Source organism: Sminthopsis crassicaudata, chromosome 6 (genome assembly GCF_048593235.1).
Source record: "Sminthopsis crassicaudata isolate SCR6 chromosome 6, ASM4859323v1, whole genome shotgun sequence".
Lineage (NCBI taxonomy): Eukaryota > Metazoa > Chordata > Mammalia > Dasyuromorphia > Dasyuridae > Sminthopsis > Sminthopsis crassicaudata.
This window is the reverse complement of record NC_133622.1, coordinates 252,191,776-252,218,437: the sequence shown is the minus strand read 5'-3', so window position 1 is coordinate 252,218,437 and position 26,662 is coordinate 252,191,776. Positions and strand designations below refer to the sequence as shown.

General features: G+C 58.2%; 1 protein-coding gene across 1 annotated transcript; it reads right to left on the bottom strand.

Moving 5' to 3' along the window:
* Window positions 1-5,639: 5,639 nt before the first annotated feature.
* GRK2 (G protein-coupled receptor kinase 2) lies at window positions 5,640-24,690 on the bottom strand. The gene is made up of 21 exons (XM_074276371.1): window positions 24,397-24,690; window positions 12,812-12,888; window positions 11,497-11,570; window positions 11,148-11,249; window positions 10,861-10,935; window positions 10,565-10,626; window positions 10,022-10,073; window positions 9,598-9,689; window positions 9,414-9,513; window positions 9,241-9,319; window positions 9,026-9,156; window positions 8,550-8,644; window positions 8,323-8,430; window positions 7,927-7,993; window positions 7,301-7,401; window positions 7,116-7,182; window positions 6,934-7,029; window positions 6,528-6,690; window positions 6,300-6,436; window positions 6,051-6,164; window positions 5,640-5,866 (listed from the first exon to the last, which is right to left on the bottom strand). The coding sequence occupies exons 1-21, from the start codon at window positions 24,507-24,509 to the stop codon at window positions 5,702-5,704; spliced, it is 2,070 nt and encodes a 689-aa protein (XP_074132472.1). The 5' UTR covers window positions 24,510-24,690; the 3' UTR covers window positions 5,640-5,701.
* Window positions 24,691-26,662: the final 1,972 nt, after the last annotated feature.

Below are 26,662 nucleotides of genomic sequence, written 5' to 3'. Positions count from 1 at the left end.
GAGCAAGAAAGACAACACTCCTGCCCTAAACGTGCACAGTTGAGCAAAACAAATTCCCCAACTGTCTAAAAATGAACATCGCAGTCTGCACTCGAGTTTATTGCTACCAGGAGGTAAACAGCAAGTTTCATCATGAGTTCTCTGCAAGTCTGGTTGGCCAGAGTACTAAAGTCTTGCAAAGTTATCTTTACAAGATCATTGTTGTCATATGAATTGTTCTCCTGATTCTACTCACTTTGTTTCAGTTCATGAAAAATCTTCTCGGGTTTCTCGGAAACCATTTCTTTGATCATTTCTTTTTTTAAAAATTTTTTAAAGTTAATTTTATAATTATAACATTTTTGACAGTACATATGCATTGATAATTTTTTACAACATTATCCCTTGTACTCCCTTCTGTTGCAAATTTTCCCCTCCTTCCCTCCACCCCCTCCCCTAGATGGCAGGCATTCCCATACATATTAAATATCTAATAGTATATCCTGGTACAATATCTATGTGCAGAACCGAATTTTGTTGTTGTTGCAAAGGAGGAATTGGATTCAGAAGGTAAAAATAAGCTGGGGAGAAAAACAAAAAATGTTAACAGTTTACACTCATTTCCCAGTGTTCCTTCTCTGGGTGTAGCTGATTCTGTCCATCTTTGATCATTTCTTAAAGCATAGAATAGTGTGTCCACCAATTTTCACATAAAGAAATTAAAGGAGGGGATAATTTGGAACAGAAGGATTTGCAAGGGTCAAGGTTGAAAAATTACCCATGCATCTGTTTTGTAAACAAAAAGCTTTAATAAAATAAAAAAATAGCAAAAAAAAAAAAAAAAAGAAAAAAAAATTAAAGCTATCCATAGTCATATGAAAAAATCATTATTGATTAGAGAAATGCAATTTAAAACAACTTTGAGGTACCCACTTTCCAATTCTCAGATTGACTAAAATGACAAGAAAAAGAGAATGATGAATGTTGGAGAGATGTGGGAAAACTGGGACACTGATGCACTGTTGATGGATTTGTGAAACGATCCAGCCATTCTGGAGGGCAATCTGGAATTATGCCCAAAGTGCTATCAAACTGTCATACCCTTTGACCCAGCAGTGCCATTATTGGATCAGTATTCCAAGGAAATCATAAAGAAGAGAAAGGAACCACATGTGCTGAAATATTTGCAACAACTCTTTTTGTGGAAGCAAAGAATCAGAAAATGAGTAGATGTCCATCAATTGGGAAATTACTGAATAAGTGATGGCATATGAAAGTAATGGAATATTAGTGTTCTATAAAAAATAAATTATGAATAACATGATTTTAAAAGCTCTGGAAAGATTTATATGAACTGATAGTGACTGAAGCTAGCCGAATCAGGAATACATTGTTACACAGTAACAAGAAGATTATGTGACGATCAACTATGAAAGACTTGGTTCTTCTCAGCGGACCCACGATCCAAAGCAATCCCGATAGACTTTAGCTAGAAAATGCCATCTGCATCCAGAAAAAGAACCACGGAGTTTGAATGTAAATCAACACAGACTCGGTTCCCTTCTTTTTTTCTGTTTTTTTCCCTTGTGTTCTGATTTTTCTCTTCCAATATGATTCAGGAAGCAATGTGTATTAAAATTAAAAAAAAAAAAAAAAAAACTTCCTGAAAATTTAGCTCGGATTACTATGATAGATTTAATCTTAAGCAAACAGAAGTGAAAAGGACCTTTCCTTTTCTTCATCTGCGTAAAACTAAATCGAGCCTTCTCAGGTCAGAAGGAGGGATTGTTCCCAGAGTGCTTACGTGGAAAACCCCATCCAGAGGGAGAACTATGGAGTCTGAATGTAAACCAACATATGCTATGTTCCCTCCCCCCTTTTTTTCTCATTTTTCCCCCTTTCATTCTGATTTTTCCCTCCTAATATGATTCATAAGCAAATGTGTAAAACAATGCACATGGATAACAATAAAAAAAGAGCGTGTCCCCTGCAATCACGTACCACACCTTGTTCACTCACTCCCCCCAATGGCTTCCGCACGATGCGCCATTCTGTGCCACCGCAAAAAGCTCTCATGAATCTTCTTGTCCACATGGGTCTTCTCCCTCTTCCTTTGATCTCTTTGGAGCTTGGACCTAAGAGGAGAATTGTTGGGTCAAAAGATGGGCAGTTTCATTGTCTTCCAGAATGGCTCCTTCACGTTCCACCAGGGCATTAGTGTCCTAGGCGCTTTTGGAAAGGCCTCAGCACAAACTAGGGCTTAATTGTGGCGTTTGTCCTTCCTTTTCAGAGGATCAGTAACGACAAAGGGCGATGTTTCCTTTTGTGAACGAATTGGATTTGAGTGGGACAGACCTGCACAAAGTCAGCAGCATCCTTTACGTTGCCATCAGCTCATCCTGCTGGGGGCACCCCCGCTCGGCCACGGCTTTAAGGCTCGCCCACCCTGGCCTCCGCCTGCTCGGTGCAGACACCCTCCCGACTGGCTGATGGGCTCGATGCCCATCAGTTACTCTCAATCTGGTTTAGCCCGTCTGCTGAGACGGTTAATCGGGGTGTGGCCACTGCACTTGCTCCACTTCTTGGAGCCACGGCTGAGAGTTGAGGAGTGCCAGGTGAGTGAGCCTTCCTCCCACCAGAGAAACTAGTCCTCCTGGAGCACTCCCATCCCCCCCAAGACTGGGTCAATTTTCTCATTGTACAGATTCGATTCAATCCAACTGGCCTCAGGCCTCCTGTCTGTCATGATCTCACTAGTTACTGGGGACCCTGATACATGAGACAGTCCTTACCCTCAAGGAGAGAGGAAGATGGCATAAGTGGCCGGCGAGGGGGCAAAGCCATGTCGGACCCAGGAAAGTCTGAGCTAACACACGTCGGAGGGAAAGAATCGAAAATGTCCCACAGTAAGATAAAGTCGTTTGAAGGGGAGAGAGCTGCTAAGCAGGACACTGGCGGGAGGGGTGGGAGGAGGGGTGGGAGGAGGGCGTTCTGGCAGGGTGGCTGGCCCAAAGGGCACCCAGGGCCCAGCTGAAGGGCCCATGGCCGGAGACGAGGTGATGACGGGCTCGCCCCTCTCCCTTAGGCAGCAGAGGCGTTCTGATCATTTGGAGGATGAAGTAATGAGTCCCAAGAAGCAAGATGGGGATGCGGAAGGGAAAGGAGCCGCCCCCACCTCTGAGGACCCGACCCAGAAGTGACTCAGAGAAAGGGCCTTCTGCCCTGCAGATCGCTACACATCAGGCCCTGAGCAGGCTGCGCCAGAGCCCACACCCCAGAGCCGATGCACCCGATGCGCCCGCCGCACGATGGGAGTCGAGACGGGATGACCTCGCCGCTGGCATTGCCCGGAGACGGGATGACCTCGCCGCTGGCATTGCCCGGAGACGGGATGACCTCGCCGCTGGCATTGCCCCGAGCTGGCTCCGCAGGCTCTGGAGGGAGAGGGCAAGGAGGGCAGCTCCAGCCTGGGCTTTCCCCTGCGTCTCATGGTCTCAGCTCAGTGGGGACGCTGGCCCACCAGCCGTTTCCCAAGCTCGGCCCAGGACCGGCCTTGTCTTCGGCTCTCTCGAGAGGCCCGACCTCGGCACTCGTGCGGTGAGATGCTGAACTTGGTGGCCAGGGCAGCCCCCGGTCCGGAGCCAGAACAGACCCCGTGAGGGCCGGCAGGAACGGCGTCGGATGCGCTGATGAGGGCGGGGAGCAAGAGCCTGCGGGCCTAGGCCCCGCGCCGTTCAGGCAGCGCACAGAACTTCTGCTCGGGTTATTAATCGGGACAGATCGGCTCTATCTCTGGCCGAAGGGCAAGCAGGAACAGGGCTGAGGCGCGGGGATTTTAGGAGACAACTGTGATTTTGAGCTCCGAGGTACCTGAGATCACCTGGCTCGATTCTTTTTACAGAGGAGGAAACAGAGACCGAGGGGGCATGAGGGAGCTGGGGGTTCGGGAGGTGAGCGAGCCGCAGGGATTCCATCTTGGGACTCGGTTCTGGAGCTAGCTCAGTTCCCTTTCTATTCAGTTATGGGTCGAGCCCCATTTCTGTCTTGGGAGAAGCCTTTCTTTAGCGGTGAGAGCTGGGAGGAAAGCCCAGTGGCCGCAGCTCACGGCTTCCTCGCTCCCCTGCTCGTGGGGAGACAGGCGCCTCCTCTTCTGGCTTCAGGGGGTCCCAGTCCCTCACCTTCCTCCACTTAGAAATTGGACGACCGGAGCCCGAGTCGTCCTGGCCATTTGGACATAAGCTGGGGACCCCGGTTTGCTGGCCCCCCAAGGGCAGTTCTGCTTAAGCAGCTTCGATTCGCTGCTTTGGCAGTTTCATCTTTGGCCTGCCCCGACAGACGTCATGGTACCCGTCTCCCGAGCTTTCTCTTGAGGAGAGGGGGCCCACCTGCTTGTCCGGGGAGCTAGTTGATAGGTATGAAGCTAGGATTTGAATCCAGAACCCGACCAGGCTGGATCTCACTGGATCCCTACCCTGGGCCGCAATCAGCCCGGAGCCTCCCACTCAGCCCCAGTCAGAGAGCATTAGATGGACCTAAGTACAAAGACATACAGACAGACGCCTTTTTTTTTTTTTTTTTTTATAAAAACTCAATCTTTTTTTTTTTTCACTCTTTAAAATCACATTCAAAAATCGGCAAAGAAACGCACATGGAGTGTTGGGGGAGGGTGGGCGTGATGGGATCAGGGGCGTCACACGGACCCAGCCCCGGGCGGGGAGGGGGGACATCACACACTGCGCAGCGGCGGCGGCAGGAGGACGGGGGCGAGGGAGGCTGGGAACATGCGGCAGGCACCCGGGGGGGGGGGGGGGGGGGAGCTTCGGCACCAGGGCCGGGGCAGGGCCGAGGGAGACAATGACAGTGACGCTGGCCCCGGGCTGGGGAAGGAAGGGGCTCGGCTCTGGGCACCGGGGCCCTTGCTGCCACCAGCCTAATCCTGCGGGGGGGACACTTAGGACAGAAACCCGTGCTCACCGGCGCAATGGGTGGCGAAGCCTGAGACGAGCATGAGGTCAGTCCATTTGGCACAATCTGGGCAAGCTCCCAAGGCCCTGCCAGGCCGGGTGGAGGTATCGGGAGGGCAGAGGGGCGCCAAGGCCCTTGGCAGAGGGCACGTGGTGACCCCGGAGCGGTGTGGGAAGGGGAAGGGGCTGCTGTGGAATTCCAAGGGCGGGGGAGGGTGACAAAGGCGGGTTTCCTGACTTGGGCACGGGCACTGGGGCGGCAGTCCTATCAGGGCACTGTGGTAGAGAGCTTCCGGGAGGACCCCGATCCTGCGAGCTCCCAAGGCCGAAGCCCTGAGCGGCAGTTAGGGGCATCTGGACCCCCCGGCTCTCCTAGCAGATACAAGTGTGGGGGCACACGCACGGCTCAGTCTGCTGAGGTGCCCAGGTGGCATCGGAGGGCAGAACAGGGGAGAGCTGGGCTGTCTTCTGCCTCCTTGCCTGGTCCCTGCTAGCAAGACACAGAAAGGGCCACCTCGTGGTCCCCGGGGGGGCTGGGGAGCGGGAGTCAGAGCAGTGGTACTAGATGGCCTTGGCAACAGGAGGTGGAGGGGACAAGCAGCCCCTGCCACAGGGCCAGGCAGGGCCACGGGAAATCACAATAATTATAAAATAAAACCTTTTCCGCTTGGCGGGAAAAAATAATAAAAATTCCACAAAATAAATTAGAGGTTTATAAAAGGTTGGGCAGGGGCAGGATGGCGAGGTGGTGCCAGGGGTCAGAGGCCGTTGGCGCTGCCCCGCTGCGTCAGCGGCATCTTGCTCAACTCCACCACAGGCGATCGAGGCTTATTCTTCATCTTGGGGACGCGCTGCACCAGCTGCTGGGCCTCCCGGTAGGCGTCCCGTAGCTCCTTCTTCCACTGAACCAGCTCCGGGTCACTCTGCCCCCCAGCCCGGCCCAGGCCCAGGTCAGCGAGGGTCCCCAAGGCACGGAGACCCCCCAGCGCCCCCGGCCCAATCCCGGAGGGCCCTCCCCCGCCCCCGCCGCCGGCCGCCCTGGAAGGGCACGGGAGCAGCCACGGCCGAGCCCTTTGCTTTCCCACTGCGCCCCGGGCCCCGACTCACATCACACTGGAGGATGAACTGTTTGCCCCCCCGGATCTTGAGCAGGACACACTTCCTCTCCTTGATCTGTGTCTCCTCCACAGCCTGAATCTCCTCCATAGTCAGGAGGCTCTGCTGCAGAGGCCCGAGAGGGAGCGGGGAGGCTGGTGGGGAGGGGGGCCCGCCGGCCCGGCCCGGCCCACCCCGGCCCACTCCGGCCCAGCTCAGCCCAGTTCAGCCCGGCCCCGTACCACCCAGCCCCACCCTTACCGGCGCCTCGCCCTCGGCCCGCCACTCGAGCCGATTGGGGAACAGGTAGAAGTACCGCCGCTGCCACTGGGTGAGGAAGGGGTTGCCCATCTTGGACATGTAGCCGTGCATGATGCAGTCTTTGCCGAGGGCGTAATCTGGGGGCGCAGGAGAGAGTGAGCGGTGGAGGGCCCCGCTCCCGGGAGGGGCGCCCTCAGGCTGGGGCAGGTACAAGGGGCAGCTGCTCACCGTCCTCGTGGCCCAGCTGCTTGTTCTTGGCTTTCTTGCGCGCCTCCAGCCGGTCGGTCTCTGCGTTGACCGTGTCAAAGACCGTCTCAGCCACTTCCTGCTGCCACCGCTCCGAGATGGTGAGCGGAAAGTTCCGGTACAGCTCCTGGTCGCTGTCTAGTAGCTGCGCAAAAAGGGCGGGCGCGTGTCACGGGGACCCTGCGGCCTCTGCCCACAATATACAGCATGGCGCCGCCCCAGGACGTGCCGGCGCCCTGATACCCGGGATGGTGCCATCCAAGAGGTGCCAGCTTGGTGCCGGGGTCAGACACACCGGGAGTGGCTGAGGCAGCCCGGAGCCGGGGGCTTCGGGCCACCCCCACCCTCAGGGGCTCCTCCAGCAGGATGGAAGGGGAGCAGCCCGTACCTTGATCCCCTTGGTATCTTCCTCATCGAAAGAGCCGATATCAAAGGCGTCAGCAGCATTCACTTCCCCTCGAGGAGGGATCAGGGGAGGCGGGTACTGTCACAAGGAGACGAGGCTGTGAGGGAGGGCAGGGGCGGCCCAGCTGCCCCTGCCAAGGGTGCCAGCCTCGCCCGTGCTCTTACCTTCTGCAGTAAAACCATCTGCCAGTCTACGGTCTTAAAGAAAGGGTCCTCCTTCACCTCCTGAGCCCTGTGGTGATTGAGGGAAGAGGGAGGAGCACCTTTAGGCCGGGGGCTCGGGCCTTGACAATTCTGCCCCTAGGTGCCAGCCCCTGCCCAAGTGGAGCGGCTGATGCCCCGGCGCTCACCCCCGGCCTAGGCAGCCCAGCCTCCGGTTGACATCCCTTTGAAGCAGTCCTTCCAGAAGAGATCGTAGTTCTGGCGAGAAGGAGTCTGGGAGCTCCACGGCCTGCAAAGAAAACGGGGGGGGGGTTCACAGTGGTCCTCACCAGATCACACGGCATCTGTCGCCCAGCCCCACCCGCATGGCCCAGCTGCCTGTGGTCACCTTCCACACCCCGCACACCCCCGGGGGTCACCCAAGTCACCGGGCATTTGTTCTGTCTGCTCTAATAACACATGAGCCCCCTGGCACCCAGCAGACACTCGGTGAGTGCCCGTGGTTACGCACCCGGCAGGACCGGATGTCAAGCCTCGAGGCCCTAATAAAGGCGGCATCCTTTTGCCTCCTTTGGCGGATAAGTGGGAGGGCGAGGATGACCCGGAGCCCCAGGAGCGCAGCCTGCCACCTGGTGCGGTGCCCTGGCCCGTCCCTCCCCCGATGAAGGCCCACTCCACTGCCCTGCCAGGGCCCCGGGTTCAGCCCATCCGTCCCCATGGGCTCTTCGAGGGCCAATCAATCAGCTTGCCAACCCTGGGGATGCTCAGCTCGGGCGGGGCGGCCCCAGCCCCTGCCCGCCCTTCCTGCACTCACCATCGTTAGCGTCATGCGGTCGATCTCATGCTTGTCCTTAGTTTTGTGCTGGCGGAAGGGGCTGTGCCTGCGCGGGGAAGGCCGCCGTGCCACCTGGGTTAGTAGGTCCCTAAATACCCCCCTCTAATCACCCCCGCCCCCGCCCCCTCTCCCCCCATCTCCGAGAGGCAGCTGCTGCTCTGCGCAATGACAGAGCCTGTTCTGACTCTTGGGCGCCCCCCCCCCCCCCCCCCCCCCCCCCGGTCAGGGTGCTCTGCTGTAGCCATCTTTCCCTCAGAGCCTCAACCTTCCATCTGCAGAACGGGTGGGCTCTGGGAGGATCATGGGCCCTACACACCCGAGGGGCTCTTCAGTTCAACCCTGGGGGCCCGTGGCCTTCCCGCCCCAACCACTCACCCTCTCAGCAGTTTGAAGAGCATGCAGCCCAGGGAGAACCAGTCGGCGCTGCTGTCATAGGCTACCCCCTTCTGCAGGACCTCGGGCGCCATGTAGCCGTGGGTGCCCCTGTGGGACAGGGGGCACGGCCCAGTGTGAGAACCCAGGCTGGGTGGGAACCAGGGCCCTAGAGGAAGTGGGAGGGGCCCGGGGCGGCAAGGGGGACACGCGGGGGGCCCCACACTCACACGCTGGCGTGAGGCTTCTTCTTGGAGAAGTCACAGGCCAGGCCCAGGTCCGAGATGCGCACGTGGCCAAATTCGTCCAGCAGGATGTTGGCGGGCTGCGGAGGGGACACACACATATCAATGGGGCCCTTCCCTGCCGCTGGCGAGGGGCTGGGCAGGAGGGGAGCAACAGGGGGAGGCTGGGAAACGGGGGTCAGGGCTGATGCCAAAAGCCAAAGAGGGGACCCTCCCCCAGAGGGAGAGGGCAGCAGAGGCTCTGGCCTGGATGGGAGGCGGCGAGCAGCCAGGGATCATCTGCCGTATGGAAGGATGGAGGAAGGGAGGGGAGCCTGTGGCGGTCCCAGAAGAGACTCCCGGGCTGGGGGCTCTCCTGCCACTTCCCGGTTACGGCTGCAACCGCAAAGACACCCCAGAAGGCCGGTGGGGGGCGCGAGACGCTAGAGGAGCCGTGCCAGGCTGGGGGGGGCCGCACCCACCTTTAGGTCCCGGTACACCACGAATCGACTATGCATGTGCTCCAGGCCCAGGATGATCTCGGCAGCGTAGAAGCGCATTTCTGCCTCTGAGAAGACCCCGTGCTGGGACAGGTGGTAGTGCAGGTCTCCCCCTGGGAGGCCAGAACAGAGAGGGCTGAGCCCGAGGCACGGGCGCCCGGGCCCGAGCCAGAGTCCGGGGAGGGCCGGGGGCTCACCATTCATGAGATCCAGGATGAAACTGAGCTTGTCCGGAGTGTGGAACGCGTAAGACATGCAGACGATGAAGGGGCAGTCCTGGGAGGGGCAGAAAAGGGCGGGATGAGCGGCGGCTGCCCTCAGCCCTGCGGCCAGGGAGCCCCCGGAGGCGGCCTTCCGATGCCCAGCTCACCCCGGTGCTGACGAGGGAGAGCATGATCCGCTCGTTCAGGGCCAGCGTCTCCCCTTGCTTCATCTTGATACGCTTTTTATCCAGACACTTCATGGCGTACCTGGGGGGAAGGGAGCCAGTCAGGCTGGACCAGAGCCGGCATCTGCACCCCCCTCCGTCCCAGCCCGAAGCCGGGGCCACTCACATCTTGCCGGTGTCGGCTTTCCGGCAGCCGTAGACCTCCCCAAAGCCGCCGCGGCCAATAATTCGGTGCACACTGAAGTCATTCATGGTCAGCTGATGGAGCAGAGCCACAGGGAGTGTGACCGGGGGCCCCCAAAGCCGAGGCCCCGGGGCCACAGAGGCCGAAGCCGGGGGCACAGGGAAGGAAGGCGCCGCTTTCTCCCTTCCCTCTCCCAGCACCCTCCGAGCCTCTGCTTGCTCCCCAGGGAAGGCCCCCAGGGAAGGCCCCCGGGGTTCGGCTCTGTAGACTCTGTGCCTCTGACACAAAGCACCAGGTGACCCTGAGCGAGACCCTCCCCAACGGGGGCCACGGGCCCCTTGGCTCTAGATCCCACGACCCCCGGGCAGGTGTGACCACAAGCTTCTGGCTTCCAGCATTTACTCACATGGATGTTAAGCTCCACATTCTTCCACTGGCAAAACCGAGTGAACTTTTCACTGAAACAGAGAGGGTAGTCGTGGCCCCGCCCGGCCCACCTCCCACTGCCCCTCACAGTGACAAGGCACCGGCCCCCCCTGCAATGGAAGGAAGCCCAGCAGGAAGACACCGAGGGTCAGGGCAGCAAGGCCGGCGTGGCTCCTGGACCTCAGGTCGGGTCCAACCCTTTCCTGGGGGACCATGGGGAGGCAAGGGGGGGGGACTCGGCTACCCTTCTTCGTTCTCACTGATGCGACCCAGGCCTGGGACCATCAGAATTCTAATGGCTCTGGCCCGAGCGCGATCCGGTGTGGACGCGCTGGACACAGCTTCTTCCTGGAGTCTGAAGCGCTCAGTCTAGTAGTGACTACGAGCCCCAGCCATGGAAGTGCACTGAGCACCGGGTGTGGCTGCCTCCGGGCTCTGCTCTCCCCCGTCTTCTCTTCCTTCCCTGCCCTTTCCCAAGACGTCCGTCCCCCTCCTTCTTCTCCCCTGCGACCTTCCAACTTACCTCTCGATGAATTTCTGGAATACTTCATCCCGAAGCCTCTGACAAATCTCCTCGATGTATGGCTAAGGAAAAAGGCCCAGGCACAGGACTGAGGGCCTCATGACGGGGCCCAGGCCTTGAGACTGCTCAGGAAGTGTGAAGGGGGCTGGGAGGAGGGCGGCTCAGCCTGGAAGTGCCTGAGTTAGGGACTGGCCTGATGGCAGCAGGGACAGCGGAGACTCTGGGAGATCCAGACTGAGGGGCTAAGGCTGGGATGGGAAGGGGGGGAGAAGCAGGAGCAACTCACACAGACATACCTGGAAGAGGTCAGAGGGTACCTGCTTCTTTAGGAGCCGGCCCTGTACGTGCTCGGTGGCACTCTTTGAAAAAGGCTAAGGAAGGGAGATGGGTGACTGTCAGTTCTGAGACTGGGGGAGACGGGACCCCAACTCCCTTCTTCCAGCTTAAAGACCACCCATTCCCCCAGAGGAATCACTTGTGAGAGGGAGAGATTCGGGGTCGGCCTGGCCACGGCAACCAAGGCCTTCCTCCTAGCGGGCTGCTGCAAGCCCGGGATAAAGAGGGCCGGAGGCGCGGCACTCACGTGCGAGCAGGACAGCAGCTCCTTCATGATGTACGAATCAAAGATCTCTCGGCTCTTGGTGGCGCGGTCCTCCTCGGAGTCTAGCTTCTCATATTTCTTAATCTGGCAACAAGTCCCGGGAGTCAGCGGGGCCCTGGGCCTGTCCCCACATCACCCCCCCACAGCTCCCTCTGTGACGCTTTAGCATTACTATCTATCGGTCTTTGGCCCATCCAGGGGAGGGTTTTCTGCCTGCTGGGAGGGGTCCAGGAGACACCATTTGCTATAGCAAGGACCCTGCCCCCCACCTCAGCCAGAGGGGAGCTGATGAGAGGGGGCGGCGCGGCGGGGGGCGGAGCTTCCCACCTACCTCATCATAGAATTCCACCAGGGGTTTGGCCTCCTCCATGTGGTTCAAGCAGAAGTCTCTGAAAAGCAGGTAGCCTGAGAGTGCAGGGAGAAAGGGCACAAGTGACAGAGATCCTCCCTCGAGCGGGAGCCGTGCGTGTGTGCGGCGAGTGTGAGTAATGCTCGAGGTACGTGGGGAACACCCACGGGGGGCTACGTGTGCCGCTGTGTGCAAGTCACAGATCAGAGCCGAGCTCTCTTGCGGCGAGGTCCACAGGCAGCTTTGCGCCGGGACACCGGTGGAGACCCGGGAGAGATGCAGGCCCGTTACTGCTACCAGGCCGAACTGCCCCCCCCGCCCCGGGACAGGCCGGAGCAGCCCTTCGCACACGCCGGGACCGCCAGACGAGAGCCTTGGGAAGGGGTCTCGGAGACCAAGCCCGGCCTTTCCTTCCATGGAGGAAGAAACTAAGGTCCGAGGGCAGAACGTGGCCTCAGGCCCCCGGTCCTTGCCCTCACCCCCCCCGCCACGGCCTCACCGGGGCCACTTCAGATTTCCCTCCTGGCAGCGTCCCCAGCAGGGGAGCCCATCTTCCCTCAGAGGAGCGGGGCCTGCAGCAGGCCGCGGAGGGGAGGGGTCAGCCCAGGCCAGGGCCAAAGACTCCTTGACCTTGGCCGTCAGTCCTGAGGCGCCGTCATGGGCTGACCTCACGACCTCCCGTCCCTTGGCTGCTGCTGACCAGGTTCTTCAAGGAAGATGAGCACTACCACGAACCCCCTTTTGTGGCTCCCCCCTGGTGAGCCCCACCAGCACGGAAGGGGCACAGGTGCTGGCTGGTTCTAGACTGTTCTGGATCTGTCCCCGGGGCAGGCAGGTCTAGATCTCAAACAATCCGTGGCCCATGCCCACCACGATGGGATGGGCCTTAAAGGCCAGAGCCGAGCCAGCAGGAAGCCTCCTGGAGGAGCAGAGCCGCTGGCCAGCAGCCTGGGCCCCCTCCACAGGAAGGACCCCGCCCCTTCCTGTCAGTCCCACCAACGGGCCCTAGCACAGCTGCAGCCTTGGCCGAGGGGAAGCTGCAACTCAGAAAAACAAAAACCCCAAAGGAGGAACTTCCCCAGCCTCCAATGGGGAGGCAGCCCGAGGCCCACCCCTGCGGGGTTCCCAAGCCTGGTACTGCCGACAGGCCCCCCGCTGCCCAAGTAACGCTGCCTCAGGGGCCTCCAGGCTGGCAGCGAAGGAGAAGCAGGAAGCCCACAGGCCCAGGGGCCCGGCAGGGCCACTGTGGTTCCTGGGGGGAGGGCAGGAGCCAGGCCGATACCGCCCCCACACTCACCAAGCTTCTGAGAGAAAATCTTCTCAAAGGTCACCTCTCCTCGGTCTTCAAGATACTTCTGCATGACACTACGAATGCTGTGGGATACAGGGGAGACGGCAGCTGGTGAAGCCGGCGGCCCCCGGCAGCCCCCCGCCCGCCCTTGGAGCCGGAGCCAGCTGGCCGGGTCGGGGCAGGGGCATCGGCCCCCCCCAACCTAGCACAACCTAAGACCCCCCAGCTGGCTAAGGCACTGGAGACCGGCCTTAAGAAGCCTGGGAAGTTCTGCTTATTCCCACGGGAGGAGAAGGGACGCCATAACAGTACACGAAGACCTGCAAAGTGTTTGTGTGTGTTGTCTGGTGATCCTCAAAAACTTCCCATGAGCCCGTGAGCTCCTGGAGGGCAGGGCCCCTTCCATAGCGCTCGGCCTATTAATAAACACTAGCTGACTGACCACTGTCCCCCATGAGACTGAGGGAAAACAAGGTCGTTTCTGCCTTTCTGTCTCCAGGGCTTGGCGGAGGATCTGGCACACAGCTGGTGCTTAATGCTTGCTGACTGACAACCCTGTGCAGATTATCATCCCCGTTTGAGGGGCAAGAGAGCGAAGCAAAAAGGGAGAGTGGTCCTCCAGCTAGGGAGGCCAGAGGGAGGATTAGAACGCAGCTCTCCTGACCCCAAATCCATTTCTCATGTGCCAGGCACTGCGCCAAGCGCTGGGTTCTATGAACAAAGGCAAAAACCCAGCCGCTTCCTCAGGAGTTTGCCTTCTCTGGGGAGACCACACGTGGGCTGAAGGCCCAGCAGGAAACCACTGAGTCGGGTCAGGGAAGAACAAGGTAGCTGAGGATCCACTCCCTGCAGCTGGCGAGCCATGAGGTGGAGGAGGACGGGGCTGGTGGGAAGGAAAAGAACAGAAGAGGGAAGCCATGGGGAGGACCGATGGCGGGCGGCAGGGGGCCACACTGACGGGCTTAGGAGCATCTTTGAAGGCCTCCTGTAACCAAACCCCAGTCTCTGAGCTGGGAAGGGGGGGCCTCAGAGATAGAATCCCTGGCCTAGAAACCCGCCAAGCCCCCCCAGCGAGATCCCGCGTTGCTTCGTGGAAACCCTCGCCGCCTGGGCAGCCTGACTCTCCACTCGTCAATTTCTTCCCCCTCCACCCCCCAAGCTCCGGGGAGACTGGTTTCTCCCTGGGGTGGCCTGGCCCCAAATTCCAGCCCTGGGCCTCGAAGGTCTCCCATATCCTACCAGACTGAGTACCTTGAAGACAAGAACCATCTCTCCCAGTGCCTTGTACCCAGTCAGCGCGCTCTGGGGGACAGGAGGGATCATGGGAAACAGAGAAAAGGTTAAAGCACAATACAAGTTGTTTTAAAAAAATAACATTCTGACTATGGATGGCTCGGAAAGGAGTGAGGATCCAGGTGGGAAGAGCAAGGAGGAAGCTGCTGAGGAGGGCAGGCAGTGGGCCAAACAGCAGGGTGGCGCACTGGGTGAGGAGCCTGGGGGGCCTCCCTGGACACACGCAGCCTCTGGGCCTTCACTTTTTGCAGTCGCTGAGCTGTGGGCTGGCGTTCTCAGACCACCCTCTCGCCCCTGCATCTCCAGTCCTTTTACTGCCCATCCCTTCTCACCTCGGCCTCTGGGCAGCCCTGATTTTCCTCCTGATTTCTTTCAAGCATCACCGTGGAGACGAGGCCCAAACTGTCTTGTATTGTTTGCTACATATATGCATATATTAGCCTGTCCCCTGGTCAAGGGCAGGAACCGTTTGACTTCTGTGTCTGCATCCTCGGGGAGTGCTGCTGAAAGCCTGACTATCCCCTCTTCCCCCCAAGATCCCCAAGCTGACTCCCTCAGACCCCTCTCACTTGCCGCCGTGCTCCTCACTGTGCTCAGGTGCCCATCCCTCCCAGCACATTCCTCTCTGCTTCCCACACTGGGTTCTCCCCTGCAGTGACCCCGCCCATTTCATTGCCAGCATTGTCACTCTTCCAGTCCCTCCTGATTCTGCCTCTTCCTCAATCACACAATCAGCCGCCAAGTCACTGGCACTTTCCCCCTCACTGGCCCTGCCGCCTCGGCTGGGCCCTCACTGCCTGTCTCCAGACCGCTGTCCGGCCTCCCTATCCTCAAAGCTGCCGAAATAACCTCCCAAAGGTACAGATCTCATCCCATCCCCGTCCTGCTCCAAGGCCTTCAGCCACACAGACCCTCAGGGCTGGAAGGCCCTTCTACAGCCTCCTGCAAACACGACTCTACCACATACGTGGTCACCGAGACCCACCACTAGCCACGAGACTTCTGGACAGCTCTGAGCACCACAAAGTTGCTTCTTCCATGTGGTTTCAATCTGACCCACTTTGCGCCTTTTCTGAGTGCTTGAACATAGGCTCACAGCCTGTGGATCGGGGCCTCTGGCCTTATGTCTGATCCACTGCCCTTCATCACCTCCGGGATGGATCAGTGACCCCGTCTCCTCAGGTCACCTCCTGCCTTGGCCACAGGTCATCACGCTGGCCCCTGCTCATCGAAAGGCCCCTTTCCAGCTTCCTCCGTGGGGCGCAGAGTCACTCGGCACAGTGCCGGGCACAGCGGCCGCCTGATCAGTTTGCTGACTCTGGACACCTCGAGTCCACACTGAGGGCCGCGGGTCTGGAGAAACTCCAATCCTTTGACAAGCAGCGTGCTGAGGGGGCCACGGCATGTGCCACAACAGCATGTGTGTCACTGATTTCTTAAACCCAAATGGAGAACTTGCTATTGATCCCTAGTAAATTCTGCCCTACAAGATCCAGTCCTTCCTAGATCGGCACAATCCATCTCCAATCACTTGAGGCCATTCAAAACCCAGCTCCTTTCTGCTGATTCCCGATCCGGTTCTAGGCTTCCACCTGGGCCTCCTCTCCGCTCCACCTCAGCCTGGAAGCACCGACCTCTTCCTCTCGGATTTCTTAGGACATTTTGTCCCTGATCTCAGTGGACACACACACACTGACTCCTGCGGATTCCTTAGACTACAAGCTGCCTGAAGGGAGGATCTTGGGGCCCTTCATCCCCTTGCCTCAGCAGAAAGCTTTGCAGGGACTGAATAAAAGAGTCTGAATGTGGATGGCTCAATTTTTCTTCCAGACTTGAAAAAAGGACGAGCGCTGTGGGCCCGGCTGTGGGGAGCGAGGGAAGGCGCCGGTGGCCCACGTGCGGACCCGGCTGGTTCTCCTCCTACCTCTCCAACTGACCTGCCCGTGGGGGTCCCTCGAGGCTCTGTCCTGAGCCCTCCACCTTGCCCTCTCTACATCCTTTCTTACTTGGGGATGTCACGACCCCTGCATCCAGACCTGTCCCGAGTGCTGTAGCCTGCTGGGCTCTTCCAGGCTTTCCTAGCTCCCCCATTCTGAGTCCCCCCCAGTTTTCAGGTGGGCTGTCCCCCATCAGGCCCAGGCCCTTCTGCCCATCCCCTTGCAGAGGCCCCTTCCTCAGGTGGCTGCCTCCCAGCAGGGCGGATGCCACGTTCCCCTCGGCGAGGGGAGAACCCTGCGCTGCCCTCCAGGCTCACCCGGTGAAGCCCTTCCTGTTGCCCTCCCCCACTCGCCAACTGTCTGTAGTAAGTTCCCTGCGGGCAGGGGCACCTTTGCCCTGGCATCCTCAGAATCCAGAACCACCTGGAGCACCAGCAAGCCTTACTAGATTCAGGGGGGAGGGGACAAGGGCAGGGAGTTAGAGCTGGTCCTTCTCCAGCTGGGCTCTTGGGCCCCGAACGGCCGAGAAAGGCCTTCAGCTGCCCTCCCTACGGCCCCCCCGGCTGCACACGCTTCCCCGTGTTTCGCCACATCCTTCTAGGGTAGGAAGCCATCAAACTCCCCCGCGGGGGGTGGAAACGCTTAGCATGACTGCACCCGTAGAGTCTGTATCAAATGGCTTGCCTTCTGGGTGGGGGGAGGGAAGGAGGGAGAGAATTTGGAACTGAAAATTAAAAAAAAAACTAATGCTAAACAATGTTACTCATATTTAAGAAAAAAACCCCAAATGGCAGGGTGGGGGAGGCTTCGTGAAACAAGGCCCTTCGCCCCAAGTTCCCAGAAAGCACATGGTCTAACCCTCAAGCTCGTTGGTGCCCTTGGGGGCCCTGGGAAAACCCTAACTTGGTCAGGACTGCATCCGCCCCAAAGGTCCGCCCAAGGTGGGACCGGGGCAGGGCTGTTAGCTATACCTCCTGCCAAAGGCAAGCTGGGGGCCTGTGGAATTTGTCTCCACCCACAGAACCATCCTGCCAAGGCCTGAGTGCGAATCAGCCACAGAGTCCTGCGGATCGCCACGGCAGGGCAGTCTCTGGCCTATTCCCAGATCTTCTGCTTCCCTCTGGCCCGCTACTTCCCAGACTCAGCTGGGCCCGGCCTTCTCGCAGGACTCCGCTCCCGAGGCCAGAATGTGGGCCCGCAGTGGACGAGGAGCCTGTGACTGCCACCTCCTCCTCGGGCCCCTCACATTTTATGCAGGGCACCCCCCACCCATCCAGGACAGTGGCAGGCTCAGGATCCCTCCCAGCTTCCACAGCCTAGGAGGAGACACGGAACTCTGACCCTCCCCAACGTCCCTCCCAGCTCTAAGGATGCCCGTGGGGTCCGTCCTGCCCACAGTGCTGGAGGGCACGCAGAGAGAACACTGTCCTATATGGGAAAAGACTACTTCCTCCCTCCCCAACGAGGCCTGTGGTTGCAGTGACTGGGGGAGGAGGGGGTGGGGGAACCATTGTGGGTTGGAGGGGGGGAAGGGAGAGGAAGGACGAGTGCTTCCTGTCCCCTGTCTCACAGAGGAAAAGAGGTCTTTCTACTGCAGAAGCAGGTGGCCATAAAGGGCTCGGGGCTTCAGGGTCTGAGAAGGGGAGCCCCAAAAGGATCAGGGGGAAGCAAGGATTATCCCCATCACTACTCAATATCGTCCTCAAAATGAGATCTGAAGCAGTGGGGGGAGGGGTAGAAACAGAGGGAACAAGCATGAGCAAAAAGGAAAAAACAAACCATGACTTGTTGCAGATTATAGGATGGTTCCTTTAGAGAACCTCAAGAGTCTCGACTGAAAAATGACTGAAACAATCAGCAATTTGGGCAAAGTTGCAGGATCATCAATCATCAGCATTTTCGCAGATTACCAACAAAACCCAGAAGGAAGAAACAGAAAAAGAAATTTCATTTTGAATAACTGCAGACAACATAAAAGACTTGGGGGCCTACCTGCTCAGACCCACACTGGAACACAGGAACACAATTACAAAGCGCTCCTCAGAAAGACAGATCCAAAATAACTGGAGAAGTCATTGTTGCTCATGGGTAGGCCAAGTCAACGTAATAAAAGCAACCTACTACATAAATTAATTTTCTTATTCAGTAACACAGCAATCAAATTACCAAAGGATTATTTTACAGAGCTAGAAAAAAATCATAAAATTCATCTGCAGCAAAATAAATGGAAAAGAATAAGCAAGTTAAAATTTTTTTAAATGGGAAGGAAAGGAGCCTCATATCACCAGATCTCAAACTACAATAACATCTGATAGGCCCCAAAACAATCTAGTCCTGGGTAGAAATATAGAAGTTGACCAATGGATCAGGTGAAGTGCCCCCCCCCAAATGACCCCATAGCCTAGTTTTGGATAAACTCAAAGATCCCAGTTATTGAAGCAAAAACTATTTGATAAAAACTATTGAAAACCAGGCAGAAATCTGGAAGAAACTCGGGAAAGATCATCATCTTCTACCATCCATCAAGAGAAGCTCCAAATGGGTACACAATTTAGATATAAAGGGTGATATTTCAGAATCATAGAAGATGCCGCCTGTCAGAACCATGGAAAGGGAAGAAAGAGCTCAAGAACAAACAAAAAGGTTCAAAGGAAGTAAAAGGGATCATTCTGATGATATAAAATCAAAAAGTTTTTGAACAAAGAAAACTAATGCAGATAAACTTAGAAGAAAAGCAGGAAACTGGGGCAAGGGGAATTCTGCAGCAAGTTTCTCCGAAAAAGGCCTTATTTCTAAGATAGAAAAGGAACTGAGTCAAATTGATAAGAAAAAAGAATCACTCCCTAATTGACAAATAGTCCAAGAATCTGAAGAGATACTTTTCAGAAGAAGAAAGCCAAACACTCAATAGGGTGTGTGTGTGTGTGTGTGTGTGTGTGTGTGTGTGTGTGTGTGTGTGTACCTTTCTCTCTCTCTCTCTGTGTGTGTTTGTGTGTATATATACATATATATATATAAATAATTTTTTTTAAGATGCTCTACATCAGAGGTGTCAAACTTGCTGCCCAACAGAAGGCTAAGCAAAGCTCTTGAGTGAGGCAGGAATCAGGTTAGACTGTAATTGGGAGATGTTTAACAAAGTTAATAAAAATGTAATACATAGATAATGTGAATTTGTGGTTTTCTAAGACAATATGGCAGAGCGGGGATCTGATTCTATTTTGAGTTTGACAACACTGCTTTTAAATCCCTAATACAGAAATGCAAATTACAACTACTCTGAGGTATCGCTCTGTACCCATCCCAGATTGCCCGAGACAATGACAAATGTGAGAGAGGCAGGACTTTAATACTGTGGGAGCCATGAACTAGGCTCATTCTGGAAAGAAATTTAGAATTTTACTCCTAAACGCCGTTTAACTGGGCATACCCTTTGACCTAGCCATACGGCCACCGGGTCCATATTCCAAAGAGAAAAAGGAAAACAAACCCATCCATATGTACAAGATTTATAGCAGTTTTTGTGGTGGCAAAAGAATGGAAATTAAGGCAATGCTCACCAAACAGGACAGGGCCAAACAAGTGGGGGTATATGACTGTGATGAAACACTATTATGCTACTAGAACCGAAGAGGGGGATGGGTTCAGAAAGACTTTTAAAGACATCAATTGATGCAAAGTGAAGTGACCATTTACACAGGACGACAATTTTGTAAAGATAATCAAGTCTGAAAGACCAACTCAGACCCATACAGTGCCCAAGCACAGCCCCAGAGGCTCCCGATGGAACATAGCGTCCACCTCCAGATGGGAGGCCGGACCGACTTCGGGGGCAGCCCAGAGCGCACTTTTTTCTCTTTCTTTTTTGGACGTGGCTAATGTGGGAATTTGTTTTACCCCATTACATGTTCTTGTGATGATTTTTTCCTTGCTTTCTCAATGGGCGGGGGAGGAGGGACAGAATTTGGAAATGAAAATGAAGTAAACCTGAATTCTTAAGGAGAGCCTCAATTGCTTCTGGCCATTCTCATCCTGCCTCCGGCCTACGAGGATAAGACGGCTCGGTGTGGGGTCCAAGGATCCAATTTTGTGATTTTCCCCTCCCCCAGGTTGTCACTCTGGTCCCCGCAGAAAGCCGGTGCCCACTGGGCTAGGTGGCAGCCAGCTCCCAGCAGGCCGGGCTCCCAACAACTGGCCTGACTCTGTATCTCAAGGGACTCTGCCTGGAGAGCTGGAGGAAAGGCCAGGGAGCTTAATGGTTGCTGCCTTTATCCAAGGACTCTCCTGGGAAGCACTCCTTTGTGGGAGGCGGGGAGCTCCTGGGAGGGGGGCCACTGCTTCCTCAGCAGCACATCATCTTCTGGGGCCTCTTATTAATATTTCTCAATGACTCCCCCTGGGACCGAAGGTGCTGCTCCAAGGCCCTGAGGCGGCCCTGCCAGAATCCCCAGGCGGCCTCCGTGGGCTGGGAAGGAAGCTGAGGGAAAATGGCACCAGCCCTGCAGACAGCCTCATCCAAGGTCCCCGTCCCCTGCTACAGGACGCCCCTGTGCCCCTCTAAGGCCTCACAAGCAGCCCCTGAAGGCTGAGACTCTCTATTCTGGAGATCCCAGGATTTGGTGCAAGGAGATGCCCTGGAGGTTCCAAGTCCAGCTTTTTCCAAATGAGCAAACTGAGGCTCTAACATGCGGCGGACTTGGATTCCAATCCCATCCTGCCACCCCTAGTGCGCCCTCCTGGACCCCCATTTCCTCCTCTATAAAGTGAGCATCTGGGCTACAAATCTGAACAAAATGGTCCTGGCTTCCTGAGGCTCTCTCTCCACTTCTACCTCTAAGGTTCCTGAACTCCTCCAACCAATCAACAGCTTTTATTAAGTGCTTGCTATCTGCCAAACATGGCGGCTACAGAGCCGAGAGTTCCTGCCCTTGGGAGGCTCTATTCTAAGGCACCAGACGGCACAAGCACGTGGACACAGAGCGGACACATAGGCAGGTGCAGGAAGACAAGGCATCAATGACTCCAGGCCAAAGGCCCCGCAGGTGGTCAGGGAGAGCAGGGCTCGAAGGGTGAGCTCCCTGAGGAGCACAGCCAGCACGAAGGCCTGGGGATGGAGCAGGGAAAGGGAAGGCTGGCAAGCAGAGAAGTCACGATTGATGGCCCTGGGGTCCTGGGCCTGGACTTCTGGCAAACCCCATGGGAGGCCAGGCTGCCAAGGAGATAGCAGGTCATGACCCGAGACCCAGGGAGAGGTGAAAGCGCAGAGGCAGGAGGCGCTGTGGAGATGCCAGTGGGGGACAGTGTGGCCTGAAGGGCAGCGCCAGTGGCCAAGCCAGTAGAGGTGGCTCCAGGCCACCTCCGAAGGGCGCTGCCCGTGCCTCCCACCAAAAGAGCCCGCTCTTATCTGCGAGGAGAGGCTGGAGACCTCATGAGCCCTCCCTGGTGCCCAAAGAGTCCCGTGAGGGGCCTCCCCAGGACACATGGCAGCTGGGGGGCTGGACAAGTGGTTCAGCCTCTCCGTGCCCCAGGTACGAGTCCTCACGGGCGGCAGTTCCAAGGCTGGCCTAGGCTCCGGGGCCTAGCAGAGTTTTGGGAGAGAAGCGATTTCAGCCAGGCCGGGAAGTCCAGGGCCTGCCATGCATCCCCAGCCCCCTAAGGCTCCCTAGGACTTGGGGCGGCCGAGAGCCCTGACCACCGGCAAGGACGACTCCCTGGGGACCCTCCCGGCCGCCCCAGTGGGAAATCCAGTCTCCGGGGAGCCTCAGACAGGGAAGGGACAATGACTGGAAACAGCTGGGCTGAGGGAGCCCCAGGTGAGGGAGATACGGGAGCGGGCAGGAAGTCTGGACGAGGAGAAGAACTAGCAGGACAAGCAGTGCGAGGGACAGGAACAGGAAAGACAGAACAGCCGCAAGAAGGAGCGCCACGGGAGGAGAGACCGGGAAGTGGCCAAGAGCAAGGCAGGCCCGGAAGGCCCTTCTGCCCACGATGGCCAGCGGCGCGGACAGGGAAACCGGGGGCCTGGATTCCAGAGCTGGGTGTCTGGGTTCCAGAACTGGGCACTGCGTTCCAGAGCTGGGCATCTGCATTCCAGAACAACAGCTGGACACAGGAGAGGCGACAGAGGGAGCGGATTACTTCAGCTCTCCTGCCTGAGGCCTCTCCCTCCCCCGGGTCTCAGTTTTTCCCATCTGTAAAACAGGCACAAAACGATGGACGAGCCTTTCTGAAGTGCTGCCCTGGCTCTCTCCTGGGCTTGTTTTAGGAGGATCTGAGACGAGAGGCCCAAATATCCAGAAGTTGCTGCTCTCCCAGTAAGCCTCGAAGCCAGACTCTGCCTGTACCGATGAGGAAAACTGAGGCCCTTGGGGGAGCCTCCCTGCCTTTGGTCCCATCCCTGCCCCGGGGTTCTCAGTGATCACTCTTCCCACCCAGAGAGAGCGGGAGCACAGCCCGAAAGATCATCAAGCCCCCACCCGGCCCATCTGACGGAGGAGGGAACTGAGACACAGCGAGGACAAGGCCACGCAGGTGACGAGGCCCGGCCCGTCCGGGTCAGGAGGCGGGAGGTGGCGGGCTTGGCTCCGGGCAGCCGAGTGCACTCGGGCGCCCCACCTCGAGGCAGCCACTGTTCCCAGGCTTCCTCCTTCCCCCGCCTGGCATTTCTGAACTTATCGGGCCCCATCTCGTCCTCGCTCCCTGGGCAGCCCCGGGCTCACACTAAGCCCCAGTTCCTGTTTTGAGAAATCTGATCGCCAGAGTCAGAAAAGAAAGGGGCAAGCCCCCCTCTCCTGTCCCCCGCTCCGTCAGTGCGAAGCGGGGGCCGGGAATGCCCGGAGAGCAGCGAGGGCCACGCCGGCCCCGGCACCCACGGCTCTCCTCTGACCCAGCCTGGCTGCTCCAGGGACCTGGCCAAAGCGTCACACCCAGGGTGAGCTCATGCCTGAGAAGCCTGCCCCGAGCACACCATGTGCGCGCGGCCGGCCCTCTCCGGGGAGCCTGCTGGGCCCGCGCCCCACTGCTGGGATGGGCGTCCCCGACGGAGAGCTCTCGGGGGCCAGGCCGGCTCCCGGCTCGCAAACAAGAGTGTGGCCGCCACCGGCTGCTCCGTGCGATCATCAGGTGATGGATGCTACTGTACACAAGGCCGGCCTCCAGCCTCCCAGGTACCTCCAGGGAAGGCCTGACGTCACCAAGTGGAACAAACAGATGGCATCACTCGTGCCCTCCCTGCTGCCCCAAGTGGAGGGGTCCTCCCTGCCACCGTCAGGGGCTGGGGGGCAACAAGGCTGTTTACACCGGGCCGCCTTCATTGGAGGAGACCTCCCCACCCCCCCAGATCCTCCTTTCCTGACTCCCGAGCAACAGACACAGACACTCCTTAAATCCTCGTCCACGGGGAGAGTAGCTAGGGGGACACTGACCCCTGCAACCTCAGCACAGGCACTGCCAGAAGGCTGCTGGGGAGGCAGGAGTTGGGGAGGTCCAGGACAGTGACAGGAGCGGGATGACTGACAGGCAGGAGGGGGGACCACATTCCGGGCCACAGGAAACCATCCCCCAGAGAAGGTAAACTCCTTGAGGGCAGGAACTGGCTTTAGTCTCGCCACTGATATCTCAGCGCTTAACACAAAGCGGCGCTTAATAAATGCTTGTGATTGGTAGTCCAGGGGGAGCAGAGTTAAAGAGGAACCCCACAGTTAGAATAGAGGAGGACAGAGAAAGATGAAGAGCAGAGAGCTTTTATGGGGGAGGGTTGAAGGTGAGTGTGTGGGAGGGGACTAGGGAAAGGAGCAGCTCCTAGGGAAGGAGATAATGGGGTGAGGAAGAATGGGAGAGGGTTGCTAGGTAATGAGAAGTTGGAAGTGGACCCAGGAGGAGCCAAGGATGAGGCTGCAGAGCGGGCTGGGGGGGCCCCAAGAACATGCAGGGAGGGGCGGCCAGCATGAAGAATAAAGGCGCTGCCGGAGGCAGGTGAAGGGTACAAAGTGTGGGGCTTGAGGTCCCTGGGTGCTCAGGGGGGGCAGGGATGGAGAGACAGTGGAGGAGGTCCGAGAGCTGTCCCAAGTTTAGGGACGGGGTCAGTCTTAAACTCAGGGGCTGGGGTCAAGTTTAGGCTCAGTTTCAAGCTGAGGGGGAGTGGGAGGGGGGAGTTTCAGTGTCAATTTCTGGCTGCAGGAAGTTTCAGTGTCAATTTCGGGCTGGGTCAGTTTCAGGCTCTGGGAAGTTTCAGGGTCAATTTCGGTCTGGGTCAGTTTCAGGCTCTGGGAAGTTTGGGGATCAATTTCGGGCTGGGGCCATTGCAGGCTCGGGCTCCCTCCCTCCCTCCCTCCCCCACACCCCCGGCCCCGGGCCTCTCACCTGGGCTCGGGCAGCAGAATCTTCTTGCTGGCGCGCGCCGCCGGCGTGGCCTTGCTCTTCTCCATGGCCATCAGGTAGCTCACGTCGGCCAGCACGGCCTCCAGGTCCGCCATCTTGTAGCCCCCTTCGCTGCCTTGGCCGCCGCTGCCCTGGCGCTCACGGACCTCCACGCCCCGCACGGCGAGGCCCTCCGCCCGCCGCGGCCCGGCCCGGCCTCCCCGGCCCCGGCCTCGGCCCCGGCCTACACGCGGCGGCGCCGCCCCATGACGCCCGCGCCCGCGCCCGCTGCTCCGCCTCCTCCGGCTCCCGCTCCGGCCCCTCCGCGGCCCCGGCTCCCGCCCCGGCCTCGCTCGGGCCCCGGCCCCGGCCCCCGCCTGCGCAGCCGAGCACCACCCGCCCGTCAGGCCCGGCCGCCGCAGCAGCCACGGGGCGAGGGGGGGCGGCGACTGCGGGGGGGCCGCGGCCGGCGCCAACAAACAGGAACGCACCGAGGAGGAGCTGCGCCCCCTGCCGGCCGAGGTCGTGCGCCGTCGTGATCCCCCGCTGGGCGCCGTTGCGCCCCCTGCCGACGGGGTCCGCGGCGTCCGTGCCGGGGCAGCTGTGGAGGGGCGGGGGCGCGCAGAGCCAGCGTTGCGCCCCCTACCGACAGAGATAGGTCTAACTCACATCACCCTCTACAGGGTGAGCCCCGCCCCCAGCCCTGCGCCCCCCATTGGCACCCTACCCGAGGGGTCCTGGCCTGCCCCACAGTACCCCCCACAGAGCTTGACCCCTCTCCCAGCTCCCTTTTGGGGGTAAGCCCCGCCCCCAGAACACCTCTTCTTTTGCACCCTGGCCCCGCCCATGTAGGCTCATCCAAAGATAATGGGGGGGATCTCTAGAGCGCCGCCTGGTGCAGATGTGCCCCTCACATGCCAAGGGCCGGCCACCAGACCCTGTGCCCTCCCAGGAAACCCGTCCCTCAGCACCTCCGCCCTGGCCCGCACCGCCCCGTGTCCACCTGCCCCGCAGCCAAGCCAATCAGCTTTCACTCCCCCCTCCCCGGGACTAACCCTCCACACTCCCTCCCTCCCTACAAAACCCCCATTCTGACCTCACAGCTCCCACACCGAGCCCCTGGCTGCGTGGTCCTTGTCACTGGAACGTAGCCCTGCCTGGCACATAGTGGGCGCTTAGCGGGCGTTCCTGGGCCGCCCCTCCCCCACCCCACAAAGCTGGCCCAGGGAGGCAGGAACCCCCCCTCCCCCCATTGCCCGCCTCAGCCATCCCCCCTGCCTCCCCCTCCCCGGGGCCCGACCCCGGAGAGACCTCTGCTCATCCTCCCGCCCATTAAGCTCAGTGTGCAGGCAAGTATGCACTCCATCCTTTGGGGGTGGGGGAAGGGGAGTCGGGCGTCCTGGTCATCTGTCATCCGTGGGTCAGCGGCAAAGAGAGCCAGCTGCGAAGGAGGTTCCTGGACAATTTTAGACTCTTGGCACCCTGTGGCCCCAGCGAGCATCCTGTGTGCCCGGTGCCAGGCTAAGCCCCGGGTCCCCCACCTGGGCAGCCAGCAGACTGGGCCACAGCAGCCAGAGGTGGAACTCTGTGCCCGTGGTCCGTGGCAGTGGGAAAGAGCAAGGAGGCTTCCTGCCAATTTGTGCTGCAGAACAGGGCTCATAACGCACCTGCCACAAGCGCTGTTGGGAGGAAAGAAAGCAGATGTCAGACATTTACAGCAGTACCTGGTACTCAGTAGGCGCTTAATAAATGTGTATCCCCTCTTTTCCCCTTCCCTGGCATCAAACCTAAACCTGACTCCCCTCCTTCCACACAGGGAGTCCTCCCTCTGCCCTCTAGGCCCAAGGAGAACAACTATAACCCTTACTCTTCCCCAAGACAGGCCGTCAGTACTCACAGGCCACCAGCAAGCAGTGATTGTAAGCTCTCTGGGAGCAGAGCAGGCTTAATGTTCTGTCTCTGAATCCCGGCCCAGGACTTGAGAGAAACTCAACAGATACTTATTAATCGAGGTTTTAGGCATTTGCTCTGTGGGGGCCCAGGGCTAGACACAGAAATACAAAGGCAGAAATGAAACAATCCCCCAAAGGAGCTTCCATTCAATCAGGGAAGGTAGGTATAAATCCAAAAATAAATGCAAAGTAGACTTTCTCCTGGAGAGGAAAGGCTGTCCAAGGGGGGGGGGGGAGCCTGGATCTCTGGGGGTTTATGTTAAAAGTCATGCTTGGGCTGAACTTTGAAGAGAATTAGAGATTCCATGGGTAAGGAG